At 38.1% G+C, this 16,943-nt stretch overlaps 1 protein-coding gene across 1 annotated transcript in view; it reads left to right on the top strand.

Annotated features, from left to right (window-relative positions):
* The window catches only part of LOC121375855 (zinc finger protein GLIS3-like), an 89,008-nt gene that overhangs the window by 44,670 nt on the left and 27,395 nt on the right, over positions 1–16,943 (top strand). The window contains exons 3-4 of the mRNA XM_041503527.1: positions 1,543–3,128; positions 14,516–14,677. Coding sequence (XP_041359461.1) covers positions 1,543–3,128; positions 14,516–14,677 — 1,748 coding nt within the window. The remainder of the gene's footprint in view (positions 1–1,542; positions 3,129–14,515; positions 14,678–16,943) is intronic.

Here is a 16,943-nt window from a genome sequence, read left to right as displayed (position 1 = left end):
TTAAGTGGCAGCATGCTTTTCATCAGTTCTCCCACCGAGCTGATAAGCATACACCTGGCCACAGGGATAGAAACTTATATAGGGTATGTTTTATTTACAATGTATACTCCTGTTGTTACTCTTGTACTTCTATAAAGTTTAGCGCTGTAATCTCACCACTCACACTCCATACACCAGGGACCTACCGTAAATCCTTGGGTAGAAGCCCAGGCTTGCTCTTTTTGTGTGACACAGACTTAATTCTATTCTTTTCAAATTGTTATCAATCTGTAGAATTTCATCTATTGAAATGGGAATTCTAGTTTTGCTGGTTGAATCTTAAAATCTCCAGATTTTGTCATACTTGCTGATTTTAGTGCTACCTAAAAATTATTTCTGTCTTTGTTCTTTGATACCACGACTGGTATATCAAAGGCTATGGTATGTGCTGTCCTGTCTATGGGAAGGTGCATATAAAGATCCCTTTCTACTAATGGAATAGTGTAGCAGGTTTTGTCTCTAAGTCTATATGTTGAAATTACTGCAAGTTTGACATCCAATAGCCGATGATTAATAAATTAATGTGCTCTAGTGGTGTCATTAAACGAAACAAACTTCTTCTTCTTCTCTCCCCCACCACTTTCAGACATTGCTGTATGTGCGGGTGAAACCTCTGTAAATTGGACACCCATGGGACCAAGTCAAAGGGTCAGTTTTAAGGGATATCTGGTTTAGAAAGTTTCTGTTCTGCACTGATACTTGAAAAAGGACCATTAAAAATATCTGGATTTGGGAGAATTCTAGTTTACCGAGGGTCTGTATTTGAGAAGTTTCACTGAATTAATTATTTATCTTCTAGAATGATGTTAATTCAAGAAAGGTTTGAATATTTTCAGCACCAAAGATTCAGTTGAATCAGTTAATGGATCAATTTAACATAATCGTAGAGTCTGCACACATTTGATGAAAGACCAGTTCGGTGTGTAGGCCCCATCTACATTCAAGTGCATGCATTCACTAAATTAATGTTGAAAAATAAGTTCTCAATAATAATTCAGAAACAGATGTTAATTTTTTATGAAGTATTTATATAGATTTAAGAGTTTTGAAATCTTTTGTTCACACCATTAAATCATTTATAGGATATTAAAAAAGCTTCCGTTTTGCATCATGTTTACGTCCCGAGTGAAATAATTTTCAAGAGCTTTAGCAAGTGACAATGAAAAGTATTTGATGAGGGACATAAACATTATACAGAATGGTAGTGAGTTTAATATCCTATTTATCTATTTATTACCCATAATTGATTTTAATTTATATCACTGAAGTTGTTTGAATTACACTCTGGTAAGGTTGCTGTGTGCCGGTAGTATGATGTTATCATAAGATGTCGAAGTGTTACGTCCCACTTGACATTCTGTACCAAGATATTTTTTAACCATATGGGTAATAATACATGTCATAAACCAAATAAACTACAAATCACTGAAGTCCAGTGTATGAACTATTTTCGAAATGTTTTTGTATTTTAACTTTTATCATTTAATGTTTCTATTTTCACAGAACCTGGCGTCCAACATGGTGGGTATGGGCCTCAGTGTATTGGTATTGGCACCAGTCGAATCTTCAGCCAGAGCTTACGGCACCCCCAGGTATCGAAACTACAAAATGGCGGCTCCCACCTGCACCTTCCGAACCGCCTTCAAACGCACACCCCAACGCCGAGCGAAGTGTCGAGTATCCGTTCGTCCAACAGTCCACGACACAGCCTGCACACCCCGACACTGTCCATTGTCTCCAACGAACGCAACATGATTGGAACGCCCAGCGGCTTCAGCACGAGTTCCGACAAACATGTGTTCCTCGAGCCATTCCCCAAACAGCAGGACTGGATGCACTACAAACCGTTACCGAGCGTCACTCCGACAGGGGGTGCCAGCACGACGGGGGATAATGAGGACAGCGAGATGGCAGCCGAACAGAGCTTCGCGCCATCGGGGAGCGCAACGTCCCACTACCCAGACAGCTCCAACCTGTCACCCTACCAGGCAGCCAACATGTCCCCGTACACATCCTTCTACACGAGTCCTCATAACTCGGCCAATATGCATGGGCGTGGGGCGTCGAAGCGGGCGCTGTCCATATCGCCGTCCATCTCCGAGGGTCTGGATCTGAACCAGATCATCCGGATCTCGCCCACCTCCCTGGTGGGATACCTGAACAACTCGCGCGGCTCCTCGACCAGTGTGTCTCCTCAACCCGGCATGATGCCCGGCTCCTTCTGCCACCTGTCAGCTCGCAACAGTCCGTACTCGGTCACGGGGTCCGGAGGTAGTCGCCTGACGAGCTTCACCCCACAGAGCATGGCTCAGGGAATCAAGCAGGAGCACACGGACTACTTCCACATGGGTCCTCCTGAGAGCAACGGCTTTGCGGATCTGATGACGAATCAGTATGTCGCGCCGCAGAACGAAATCCCATATATCGAGCAGAACTACATGTCACAGGTGCATATGGTTAACCATCAACCCATGCAGCAGCAGCAACAACAGCAGCAGCAACAGCAGTCGGTACCCAGTTACATGAACAATGGTATTACCGGTAACATGGAAACCAATATGAATGATGGCATGGGTGGAAGCCTGGCCGCGAACATGAGCGGTGGGTTTGGGAGAAGCATGGGGAACACCATTCCGTTCAAAGCTCCACCGCCGTATGACCAGGCTGTGGAACAGCAGCACCACCATATATCCAACTCTCAGACGCAACATCATCATCATCAACAACATCCTCATCAGCAGCAGCAGCAACAACAACAACATCATCATCAACAGCAACAGCAGCAGCAGCAGTCGGTGTTCTCGAACATCCCCGTGTCTCAGAATCAAACGAACACTTCGGAGGACTTTGAGAATGATGAGAGTGGTGAGCGGCACCACGTGTGTCGGTGGATCGACTGTAACAGTCTGTTCAAGGAGCAGGAGGAGCTGGTCCGCCACATAGAGAAGGTGCACATTGACCAGCGCAAGGGCGAGGACTTCACGTGTTTCTGGGCCGGCTGTCAGCGGCGTTACCGCCCCTTCAACGCACGGTACAAGCTCCTCATACACATGAGAGTCCACTCGGGAGAGAAACCCAACAAGTGCACAGTAAGATTTAGTTATTTATTTATTATTTTTTTCTTTACATTCATGGCATTTTCTTCTTTTTTTTCCTTTTTTTAATATAGCATTCATTACTCACTGTTATCTCATCAGTTTCTCTCTAATATGTCAAAATAACAATAATATGGTAGAGACCAACTTGCTGGGAGGAGGGGCGATTAGCTCAGTTGGTACAGCGTTCATATTATAGGATTTGAAACACCTCAGTGGATCTATTCTCTGATTCTCCCAACCAGTGCTCTATGAAGGATATATCAAAGGCTGTGGTATGTGCTGTCCTGTCATCGGGTAAAAAGTTAAATGACACCACTAGAGGACATTGGTTAATTAATCATTGGCTATTGGATGTTGTCTGTGGGGGAAGTGCATACAAAAAGTCCTTTGCTGCCAATGGAAAAATTAAAAGAGCTAATTCGTCATAAGACTTTGTCACAATTATACGCAGTTAATCAGTGGCTAGTGCTTTTGTGATGGCATTAAACAAAACAAAATGGTACAATTTTGAAATGCTCAGGGGTTTTTTGTGTTTAAAATTAAATGAATATGATAGAACAGAAGTAATTCAGTTATGTTACTCATGAGCACTCACTATAAATAAAACTGTAAAAAATAAATGCTCATTTATTTTTGTGTTTAAAATTAAATGAATATGATAGGACAGAATTAATTCAAACTCCGCTAGTACAAGTATGGTAATCTTTGTCATGTAAGGTTACTCTCCATTCCGCTGATCCTTTCACTCTGCATGTGTTTTCAACAAAAGAGAAAGGCATTAAGTCTGATACCCGTTATGTATGCATGACATTGCCGTGGGTGTGCTGGATGGGTTCATCAAAGAATAACCTAACAAATCTGCCAGCACTGTACCCTGAAAGGAAAAAGAGTGGGAACGTGACAATGACTTGTGTTTTGGGGTCGTGTCGTATGCTAATCCTAGTGCCACTGTCGGATCTTGAAAGTGTGATTGTGTGCCGACAAAGGAATTAAACCTATTGCTCTTTAGCCCTGTTCATAAGATGGTGGTTACCTCATTCTGGAGACTGCCCCGCTTGTTGTCACATTCTGAATTGTACATGGAGTATTCAGCAACATTGCTTTTCTGTTAAGATCATTTGGGGTTAAATGGTTCAATATCCGAAGGGTTTTCCTTCCCTTTCTTTTCACTTAAAATGTTTTTTAACTTTGACATAATAATGCCCAAGATATTATAGTGGTAAGTGACAAGAATATATTAATTTGTTTTGAGTCCAGTTGAGGTATACATGTATAGATCTGCATTTGTTAGAAAAGAAAGGAATGATAAACCACACACCCAGCACATTGTGTGTCATGTGGTTCATGTAAGACGTGGTCCAGCTATAGATAAATGTTAAGACTACATGTGCAATATAGAAGAAAAAGAAATCATGTTTTGCACTGACAATACGGTGGATATGTACCAAGTGCACTACGACACTCAGTGGGAGTAAGGTCTTTGACCTTGATTCACTAACTACTGTGTGCTCCATGACTGGTATATATTGCTGGTTTTGGCATGTGCTGTCCTGTATGGAGGGAGGGGAAGTGTATTTTTTAAAAGCACCAATCTAATAGACCACTGTGTGCGATTTATGATATGTAAGTTTAACAATAATATTCAATATATTCTAGGAATAAATTTAAGGTTATTTCATTGGTTGGTTCCATGATCATGGTGATGATCTAGACATGAAAGCCCATCCATCCACTGATATTAACACAACTGACACCACTTACTGTACAGGAATTCTTGGGAAAAGCCAGTTTATGCTGACTGATAGCACATTAGTGAGAACATTTTATTCAGTATCACACAATGATTCACTACGCAAGTTTCAGAGATTGCTACACAATTTTAAAACATTAAACAGTAGAAAACTAGAAATATATTTTATCGAGATTTTGAAAGCAAAATGATCCCTGCATTGCATTTTCGATATTGTCCACAGTGACTGAATCATGCAATGATGATGTCAGACTGATTAATTTGCTGTTATTTTGTTAAGATATGGCATTTGCTATAAAACTGATAATGTTCACTTAACCCATTGCTAGCACTGAAGTTGATTAATTGATCTCGCGGAATGTGATAATTGATCTCCAGGCATGTGACCATGCCGATACAGGTACATATGTCTCCATTGTGTTACAGTGTGAGTATCGAATACCTGAATACTCGTTACAGGTAATCGACTGCAGGTACATGCAGGTACACACTAATCAAAAGTGCAAAAGTTAAAATTGTTTTGTTTAACAAAACTATCGGATCACCTTGATACATTAATCATGGGGGGGGGGGGGGAGGAATTGTTTTGTTTAATGACACCACTAGAGCACATTGATTTATTAATCATCAGCTGTTTGATGTCAAAATTTGATAAATGTGACATATATTCTTAGAGAGGAAACCCGCTACATTTTTGTATTAGTAGGAAGGGATCTTATATATGCTTCATCCCACAGACAGGATAGCACATACCACATACAAGTATTAATTATTGGCTGCTGGAATGTCAAACATTGGATAATTCTGACATAAATCTTCAGAGGAAACCTACCACATTGATCCATTAAGAAGGGATCTTTTAGTTACACTTTGCCACAGGCAGGGCAGCACATACCACAGACTTTGACAATTATACCAGTCATGGATGGAGAAAACCCAGTGGGTGGGTCCACAAAAAACGTTTGATTCATTGACCCAGGCACATCACATCTACTGACTAAGCTAAATCCCCCCCTCCCCCTCCCCCTTGGTTAAGATCAATGATTAATGGTGTTTTTGTTTTGGGTTGTGGGGTTTTAAAGTTAAAAGAAATTTTAGTTTATTTTATTTAATGACACCACTGATTAATTAATCATTGACTTTTGAATGTCAAACATTTACATTAGTAATTCTGACATGTAGTCATCAGATGAAACCTGCTACATTTTTCCATTAGCAGCAAGAGACAGACAGGAAAGCACATACCACAGCCTTTGTCCAATTGTGGTGCACTGGTTGGAATGAGAAAAAACCCAATCAGTTAAATGGATCCACTGAGGTGGTTCAATCCTGCGACGCAAGCACCTCAAGCGAGCACTCAACCGACTGAGCTAAATCCCGCCAAAAGTTGATATATAGTAAAACCCTTCTAAACACCCATAGGACAAAGTGAAAAGACCAGTTATAATGTTTACAGTGGTTCTAGTCTGTACAGATATTTAAAACCCTTCTAAACACCCATAGGACAAAGTGAAAAGACCAGTTATAATGTTTACAGTGGTTCTAGTCTGTACAGATATTTAAAACCCTTCTAAACACCCATAGGACAAAGTGAAAAGACCAGTTATAATGTTTACAGTGGTTCTAGTCTGTACAGATATTTAAAACCCTTCTAAACACCCATAGGACAAAGTGAAAAGACCAGTTATAATGTTTACAGTGGTTCTAGTCTGTACATATATTTAAAACCCTTCTAAACACCCATAGGACAAAGTGAAAAGACCAGTTATAATGTTTACAGTGGTTCTAGTTTGTACATATATTTAAAACCCTTCTAAACACCCATAGGACAAAGTGAAAAGACCAGTTATAATGTTTACAGTGGTTCTAGTCTGTACATATATTTAAAACCCTTCTAAACACCCATAGGACAAAGTGAAAAGACCAGTTATAATGTTTACATACAGTGGTGTAGTCTGTACAGATATTTAAAACCCTTCTAAACACCCATAGGACAAAGTGAAAAGACCAGTTATAATGTTTACAGTGGTTCTAGTCTGTACATATATTTAAAACCCTTCTAAACACCCATAGGACAAAGTGAAAAGACCAGTTATAATGTTTACAGTGGTTCTAGTCTGTACATATATTTAAAACCCTTCTAAACACCCATAGGACAAAGTGAAAAGACCAGTTATAATGTTTACAGTGGTTCTAGTCTGTACATATATTTAAAACCCTTCTAAACACCCATAGGACAAAGTGAAAAGACCAGTTACAAATGTTTACAGTGGTTCTAGTCTGTACATAGTCTGTACAGATATTTAAAACCCTTCTAAACACCCATAGGACAAAGTGAAAAGACCAGTTATAATGTTTACAGTGGTTCTAGTCTGTACATATATTTAAAACCCTTCTAAACACCCATAGGACAAAGTGAAAAGACCAGTTATAATGTTTACAGTGGTTCTAGTCTGTACATATATTTAAAACCCTTCTAAACACCCATAGGACAAAGTGAAAAGACCAGTTATAATGTTTACAGTGGTTCTAGTCTGTACATATATTTAAAACCCTTCTAAACACCCATAGGACAAAGTGAAAAGACCAGTTATAATGTTTACAGTGGTTCTAGTCTGTACATATATTTAAAACCCTTCTAAACACCCATAGGACAAAGTGAAAAGACCAGTTATAATGTTTACAGTGGTTCTAGTTTGTACAGATATTTAAAACCCTTCTAAACACCCATAGGACAAAGTGAAAAGACCAGTTATAATGTTTACAGTGGTTCTAGTCTGTACAGATATTTAAAACCCTTCTAAACACCCATAGGACAAAGTGAAAAGACCAGTTATAATGTTTACATTGGTGTAGTCTGTACAGATATTTAAAACCCTTCTAAACACCCATAGGACAAAGTGAAAAGACCAGTTATAATGTTTACAGTGGTTCTAGTCTGTACAGATATTTAAAACCCTTCTAAACACCCATAGGACAAAGTGAAAAGACCAGTTATAATGTTTACAGTGGTTCTAGTCTGTACATATATTTAAAACCCTTCTAAACACCCATAGGACAAAGTGAAAAGACCAGTTATAATGTTTACAGTGGTTCTAGTCTGTACATATATTTAAAACCCTTCTAAACACCCATAGGACAAAGTGAAAAGACCAGTTATAATGTTTACAGTGGTTCTAGTCTGTACATATATTTAAAACCCTTCTAAACACCCATAGGACAAAGTGAAAAGACCAGTTATAATGTTTACAGTGGTTCTAGTCTGTACAGATATTTAAAACCCTTCTAAACACCCATAGGACAAAGTGAAAAGACCAGTTATAATGTTTACAGTGGTTCTAGTCTGTACATATATTTAAAACCCTTCTAAACACCCATAGGACAAAGTGAAAAGACCAGTTATAATGTTTACAGTGGTTCTAGTCTGTACATATATTTAAAACCCTTCTAAACACCCATAGGACAAAGTGAAAAGACCAGTTATAATGTTTTCAGTGGTTCTAGTCTGTACATATATTTAAAACCCTTCTAAACACCCATAGGACAAAGTGAAAAGACCAGTTATAATGTTTACATTGGTGTAGTCTGTACAGATATTTAAAACCCTTCTAAACACCCATAGGACAAAGTGAAAAGACCAGTTATAATGTTTTCAGTGGTTCTAGTCTGTACAGATATTTAAAACCCTTCTAAACACCCATAGGACAAAGTGAAAAGACCAGTTATAATATGTACAGTGGTTCTAGTTTGTACAGATATTTAAAAAGAGAGGGAATTCTGGTTTACTGAGGTCTAGTTTCTTTCTTTTTTTCTTTTTGAAGGAGAAGATCTGACATGAAAGTCTTATGTCTGTCAGAAGGAATTAGATTTAAAAAAACTTAAAATATATGTTCAGACCTACTTACATGTGTATGTCACTTATACAGTTAAACTGTCATAGCAAAGCTGTGGTGCTAATTAATGACGTGTGTCATCTCCATGGAGCAGCCAACCAGATATCTTGAAATTGATCTGGAACATACATGTGTGTGTTGGAGATTGCCATGTAATGTTATAAATCAAATGCAGTGTTATTTCTGAAATGGTTGTGTAAGAAAGATTTCATCCCTGGGTTTGTAAGTACAGTAAAACATCTGTAAACCAAACACCCTCGGGACCAAGTAAAAAGTCAGGTTTTAAGAGGTATCTGGTTTAGAGAGATTCCCTTCTGTACAGATATTTAAAAAGGGACCATGAAAAATGTCCGGTTTTGAGGGGATTCTGGTTTACAGAGGGTCTGGTTTTGAGGGGATTCTGGTTTATAGAGGGTCCGGTTTTAAGAGGTTTCACTGTACATGTAGGCCATAATCTTGTTTTAAATATCAATGAAGTAAAAGAATATTGGAATACCAGTGAATATAATGAAATGGCACTTTTTAAACATTTAGTTTATACCAGGGTAGAAATAAAATATTTCACTGCACTTGAACAGACAAACAAAAGAGAAAAATTACTAATATACTGGTGCTTCGAAGGAGTCATTGCCACATGCACAAACTCCTTCAAAATCACATATAACTTATGTAATTAAATGGTTAAAATTGCACAAAAATGTAGAGAAAATAAGCCTGGATCCCTTCGCTTGTAGCTTTGGGGGCCAGGCCCGCCAACCAGGGATCCTTTTAAAATTGTTTTTTTAAAAGAATGCACTAAATGTTTAAAAAATAACAAGCATGCAGGCAGACACTATAAAATATATGTCTTATATACAAGAACTGACAACCCAGAAATTGTACATATAGGTAGGCAAATTGTCAGGTGGTGCAAGAAACATAAAAAACAAGACAAAACAAAAAGTAAATAAAAAAGACATTCAAAATCATAACCTCATTTCAGTTGAACTGTTTTGGGTTTGTCAGCTGGATAAAGGCAATCCAAGTATTTGTTTTGTTTTTGGCTTCTTTTTATATTTCTTATTCTGGCCTTGGTGATTATCACTGGGTTGCTATTCTGCTATAAATAGATATTTCTTGACCTCGGTTCACCTCGTAGACCCGAGATACCCTTTAACCTCTGTGTTCCGCTGGTAATGGCCTGCAATTGGTTTATGTCAATAATGATTATAGCAGGATTTAACAGTAATCTCGTTATTGTTCCTGATATTTTCGTAACTCTGGCCGTGTGACTGTGTGACTGGTGATGATCATACGAGATAAATCAAGTCAACACAATCAGGTGTGTTCAAGAAAATTGAAAAAGAAAATTCTGATATATTGGAATCGCTTGTGACAGACCATTCGAGTGACTTTGTAAGAGTTAAGTATGTGTCCAGATAGCCAGGTAGTTTAAGGTGATTTAAAGGACTGTCCTCAGTTGCTTGCCATTTGTTAAGATGCTGCTGACTTAAAAGAGATGTTTTACTGACTACATTTACATTCAACTGTTTTTTTTCATTCCAACCACTGCACCACAACTGGTCAAAGGCTGTGGTATGTGCTTTCCTGTATGTGGGAAAGTGCATATAAAAGATCCCTTGCTGCTAATGGAAAAATGTAGTAGGTTTCCTCTGATGACTACATGTCAGAATTACCAAATGTTTAATATCTAATAGCCGATGATTAATTAATCAATGTGCTCTAGTGTGGTGTCTTTAAACAAAACAAACTTTAAAACTTTACATATTAAATATATTTTGTTCTACTTAAAATATCAATCCAGTAGCTGTATATTAGATGTTTTTTGATCATCCAAGTGTTTGTACTAGGTCAAACATTTTATTCCTTAATATTTTTTTGTTCATAAGTAATTATGAAATTATTGTTTGGGCTACTTACAAACATTATAGGATGATCAGAAACATATTGAATGTAAAGACATTAATATTTCACAGGGGTGTAGAAATGGAAAATATTTCACTAGCCCGCCGGACCAGAACCAACAAAAAATTACTTGCCCGCCAGAATGTCTATTAGTCTACCAGCCTATAAAAGAATATTTTATTGTGTAGTAATATTATGTAATAATAACACCATATTCACTTCAAATGATATATTTGACAAAAGCATTATTAAGGACACTTGGTAGGCTAAGTGATCAACATCACGTGGCAAACGAAATCAAGCCCCAAACCGTGAATGACAAAAAAATACATTTGGAACTATGTGTACTATGGTAAAGGTACATTTTTTTCACATTTCTTTCATATTGATTTACAAATTTCAAGTGACATCCCGCAAGTATTCAAAACATAGTTTCAATGTAAACAAGCCATTTCTTTGACTGGCTGTTTCTGGAATGTCGCGCTTAAATTGCGCAGTTCGAAATTCAGAATTCGTCTATTGTCAATTTGGTACATGTATTGTTGTGTATTTTGTCATCATTCTGAACCATTTGTTTGAATGGTTTAGAATTCTGGCATGGCTGATGTGGAGTTGATGCCAAAAAAAATATGGTCAGTCAGAAAAAGACAGATCGCCCATTGGACTTGTGGTTGCATTTTTAAACTCGTCCGTCAGAATTTGTACTCGCATTTGGCGAGTGGGTGACTACTTTCTGCACCCATGATTCCAATTAAAGAAACTATATAATTTTAGTCATTAAAAGATTCTATTAGTCGCAAATATGTTTCAACGGCAGCAAACTCCAGACATGCAGTCTCTTTAACACTGAGAGCATCATTATTGTATGTAATATTGGAAAAGACAAATTAGAATTATTCAGGAAAAAAAAAACATGGCTCGTCATTTGTTTTATGCATTTACAGTATGTAGATCTTAAATGTAGACAGAATTAGATGGGTCTGAACCGGCGCCATGCCTGCATTTGTTTATTAAATATACATGGCTGTTTGGCTTGAAAAGACAACTATCCAAGGGATATAGATTTTTGGTAAATTCAGCATAATGTTTTAAAAAGATGTTTTATAGAAATGAGAGATGCAAAAAGGATACATTGTAATTAATTATTCCACAATTAATCCTTTTGGGTTTTTTTGTATTGTTTGATGATGCCACATTGATTAATTAATTATCAGCTATTGGATGTCAGACAGTTGGTAATTGTAACAGATAATCTTTAACAGAGACCTGCTACACTTTCCCTCCAGGAGCAAGGGATCTTTTGTATTGTTCCCACTGGGATTTTAGACTATACCACATGGTAACTGGAAACCACTACTGTTCTTGTTCTGTGGTAAAAAAAAAAAATCGCTATTGAAGGCTTTGCAAAGTTTTCTGGATGTTTTTTGTCTAATGTCATATTGATCAATGAACTGTAAAAGACCGAAATATCACACTTAGATGTTTAGAAAGTATTTTAGGAACAAACTGATCTTTGGTGTTTGTGTTTGCGGAGTACAGTACAACATGGAAAGAAAAAAGAAGTGTTTAGTACAAAATGGATTAAAATTATTATTAATATCTAGGCAAATACCTTGTTGAATTTGGAATCCAGAATTTAATGATAGTATGACTGCAGTTTAATTCTTTTTGATTACCATAGTTGTAAAATTGTGCAGAAAAAAATTGTTGATATATGTGCCCAAGCTCAATGTTTATTAATTAAACATAAAACAAAAGCTAAAACAAAAATAACATATTTTATATTTTATAGCTATTCTATTATCAAAGTGATTTTATATTTTGTAGTAAATATGAAGATGTTACAGGGAAAACATTTTTTTTTTAGTCCCCTACCAGTTCAACTGGAGGGGACTATAAGTTTTGTCTCAATCTGTGTGTGTGTGTGTCTGTGTGTGTGTGTGTGTGTGTGTGTGTCTGTCTGTGTGTGTGTCTGTGTGTGTGTGTCTGTCTGTGTTTGTGTGTGTCTGTGTGTGTCTGTCTGTCTGTGTGTGTGTGTGTGTCTGTGTCTGTGTGTGTGTGTTTGTCTGTGTGTGTGTGTGTCTGTGTGTGTGTGTGTGTCTGTGTGTGTGTGTCTGTCTGTGTGTGTGTGTGTGTCTGTGTGTGTGTGTCTGTGTGTGTGTGTCATTCTGTCTGTCTCTCTGTGTTTTTGCCGTATGCCTCAAGATATTGATCTAAACTTTCGTGTATAGCTTTATCATGCAGAGTTACAGATCAGGTTTTTATGTTCATGGGCATTTGCCCTTTTTAGGCAGAGAAATTTGAATTTAGAAGATTTGTTGTGCCTGGTAGGGGACACATAGACCTATATTGCTTTCGCAATACTCTCAGAATGCTTGCTATTTGTGACCTGACTCTTATTAGTGGTTGGTGTTTTGGATTAAGGGTATCAATTACCGTATATCTTTGCCTAAAGTCGAATTTTTTTCACCAAAAAATTATTTTATATCTTGAACCTATATCGACTTATAAGAGGGTAAAAAAATTTCACCAAAAAATATTACCGTTTTGGGGATTATTTTACAAGTTTTATTGTTGAATTATGCCCTGTACTTATACTCAAATATGTTAATTCGACAAATTTGTTTTTCATAACCTCTTTTTTTTTGCATTAGACCGGTTTTGGCAATGCGAAAAGGCATGCGATCTCACTCACATGCCAAGACAGCAGTCCACTAAGTTAAAATAACAGCCAACACTAATAGCAAAATGTAAACAATACTAACTACCTGTTGCCGGAGTTTATTTTGAAATCTGATCACTGGCATTAATCGTTGTTCAAACAATCTTTTGTCGATGATTAGCTTCATGAATATTAATGAGCTTTCCCTTAAATTAGCTTAGACTGGTCTCTGCAGTTCACTAGAGCAACAGGGACACACATCATTTGGTACAAAAACCAGTGTACTTTCCAGAGTTATCCTCCTTACATATATTAATATGGCGGTAAAACGTGATTAACTGATGATACTTTTAGTTTTATCGTAGTGATCTGTTGTCAGTGTTGATAAATAAAATTGTTGTCTGTGCACAAAACCATGCTGTACAGTGCCATACAGTAACAGTGAAACAGCTTTCACTATCAACTAAAGGAATATTTCATTTTGATGCTATGTAGTTTGATTGGAATATTGCGATATGTACAAAACGTGAAAACCGAAGTTTGTAAAATAATTTTCTTTTGTTCAAATATTGTACATTATTGTTCTCATGTGCTGAAAATAAAAAATACTTCAATATTTATAAGTTGTTTTTCATGGGTCGACTTATAGTCGAGATCGACTTTAAAGCAAAGATATATGGTAGGCATCAAGATTTATTTCAACTTATTTCCGTGCTTATATCCAATTAAGGTTCAAGCACGCTGTCCTGAGCACACACCTCAGCTATCTGGGCTGTCTGTCCAGGACAGTGGGTTAGTTGTTAGTTGGTTAGTGAGAAAGAAGTCGCTCTGGGTTGGAGCCGGTACCGGGCTGCGAACCCTGTACCTACCAGCCTGTAGTCCGATGGCTTAACCACTGCACCACCGAGGCCGGTTGGCATCAAGAGCAGCAGTAGGGGACATGTATTGCTTCAGCAGTACACTCGTATTGCTTGTTGGTCCTCAATCAGTCCATCCGGATAGCTTTATCATGTACTGTTGCAGATCAAGTTTAACTTTCATCATGATTTACCCATTTTCCACAGAGTTTTGGCCCTTGTACTTAGAAGATGAGAGGATTTTTTGGGCCTTGTAAGGAACACGTGTTGCTTTAGCAGTGCTCTCAGAATGCTTGTTTGTTTTCTTTCAGTTCGAAGGCTGCAACAAAGCATTCTCACGTCTCGAGAACCTGAAGATCCACCTGCGTTCGCACACGGGGGAGAGACCGTACGTGTGTCAACACAACGGCTGTACGAAGGCCTTCAGCAACTCCTCGGACCGCGCCAAGCACCAGAGGACACATCTGGATACGGTATGTGGCACAGCTTCACTCTTCACCCCATTGGGCTATTTCTTATTCCAGCATACTTGGAGCAAAGTGATGAAACATAGCCCATAAAGTGATTGCCTGATGTGTGGTTGGTCTGGGATAGATCCCCGTCGGTGGACCCATTGGGCTATTTCTTATTCCAGCATACTTGGAGCAATGGGACGGGACATAGCCCAGTAGTAAAGTGATCGCCTGGCGTATGGTTGGTCTGGGATAGATCCCTGTCCGGTTGACCCTTTGTGTTATTTCTCATTCCAGCCAGTCCACCACTACTGGTATATCAAAAATGCTGTGGTATGTTCTATCCTGTCTGTGCGATGGTGCATGTAACAGATCATATAATGTGCTCTGGTGGTGTCACTAAACAAATCAAACTCTGTACCCCATCAAGCACTGCATCTCTTTCATTTCTGCAGTTCATTCATTTTCATGTTTATAGCCAATTAAAAGTTCAAGCACACTGTCCTGGGCATACGCTATCTGGGTTGTCTGGCCAGGACAGTGATTACTGGTTAATTGTTAAAAGTCAGTGAAAGAGCAGTTGACCGTACAGCTTAATTAAATCGTACTAATCACAATGCTTGTTAATACAAAATACAATTAATTAAAGTGGGCTTTCTTTAAGATGCATCGAAATAAAAATCCATATATGTAACTATTAACTACATGTAATTTCACTGATGTAGAACTTATTGTTTGTAAGAAATGGAACTAAATGTAAAAACTTAAAATTGGAGCTAACAACAAATGTTGACAGTGTAGCCATCAATTCCTCTGCCGCTATCACTGGAAAAGTAATTTTTATATCTTGCCTCTTGACATCATCAGTAAGATCGGGGCGGGATGTAGCTCAGTGGTACAGCACTCACCTGATACTCGATCGATCTAGGATCGATTCCCGTAGGTGGGCCCATTGGGCTATTTCTTGTTCCAACCAGTGCTCCACAAATGGTGTAACAAAGGCTGTGGTATGTACTATCCTGTCTGTGGGATGGTGCATATAAAAGATCCCTTGCATCTCTCAATATCTGTGTGGTCCTTAACCATATGTCAGACGCCATATAACCGTAAATAAAATGTGTTGAGTGCGTCGTTAAATAAACCATTTCCTTCCTTCATCAGTAAGATCAGCCGCCTCATTGGACCCATTCTGTGATTGGGATTTTCCTGTCCCAACCAGTCTCCCATGACTGGTATATCAAAGGTTGTGGTATGTGCTGTCCTGTCTGTAGGAAAGCAGGGTTCCACAAATCCAGTAGCCCTTGGTCCTAGCTAGTGAATGTTAGGTCTGGGCTAGTGGAAATCACCATCTGTATTACTATAATACGCAGGGCACTAGCTAAAGCTTCTGTGAGGGCTAGTGACTTTCTAAACCATTTGCTGAACACTGGGAAAATGTATAAAAGATCCCTTGCTACTAATGGAAATATGTAGCAGGTTTCAAGACTACAAGTAAAAAATTACCATACGTTTGACATCCAATTTATAAATCAATCTCCTCTAGTGGTGTCATTAAACAAAACAAACTTTAACCTTTTTTATGTTTGACGTCATCAAGGAAAAACATTAAACTGCTGGTTACAAAGAATCAGGCAGCTCAAATTTCAATGACTGCCATTAACAACAATCACTGATGACCATAAAAGGTAATCACACAGGTGTATATACAGTTTTCCTCTGTGACCAGTTCCACTGTACTGACAATGTTGTCACACTGATCTAAACTGCTTTACACTTAAATCAATTATTTTCTGCTTCAGCGGATTTCACGGTGTACTGTTATTCTCTGCGGGTGTACGTCAGTAAATCCTTATCTAAACCTTTAATTGCTAACGACATGAACGTTTGATGCAACATATATTTAATTATCATACACTGTGGCTTGGGAAGCACACACCACATGCCTGTTGTGTGCAGACTAATGAGCGTGTGCATTGTTTATGACGTGTAGTTTTTCATATGGGCTGAGACACACTATGTAGAGTGCGACGCACCGTTTGTACAGAGTTGTAACTTCTCTGAATGGCGAGTCACCGTGGTTCAGTGTGGAGCGGGTTCTAACAGAGTTTCTCAGGGATTGAATTTCTACATGCAAACCAAATCTAATGTACACATGGGAAAGAACGTGTTTTTAACAAAAAGATCCCTTGCTGCTTATCATTAGGAAGGAAGGAAGGAAATGTTTTATTTAATGATGCACTCAACACATTTTATTTACGGTTATATGGTGTCAGACATATGGTTAAGG

This window comes from Gigantopelta aegis, chromosome 6 (assembly GCF_016097555.1).
Source record: "Gigantopelta aegis isolate Gae_Host chromosome 6, Gae_host_genome, whole genome shotgun sequence".
Lineage (NCBI taxonomy): Eukaryota > Metazoa > Mollusca > Gastropoda > Neomphalida > Peltospiridae > Gigantopelta > Gigantopelta aegis.
Note: the sequence above shows the minus strand (reverse complement) of the source record. Positions and strands in the feature narration are given on the sequence as shown.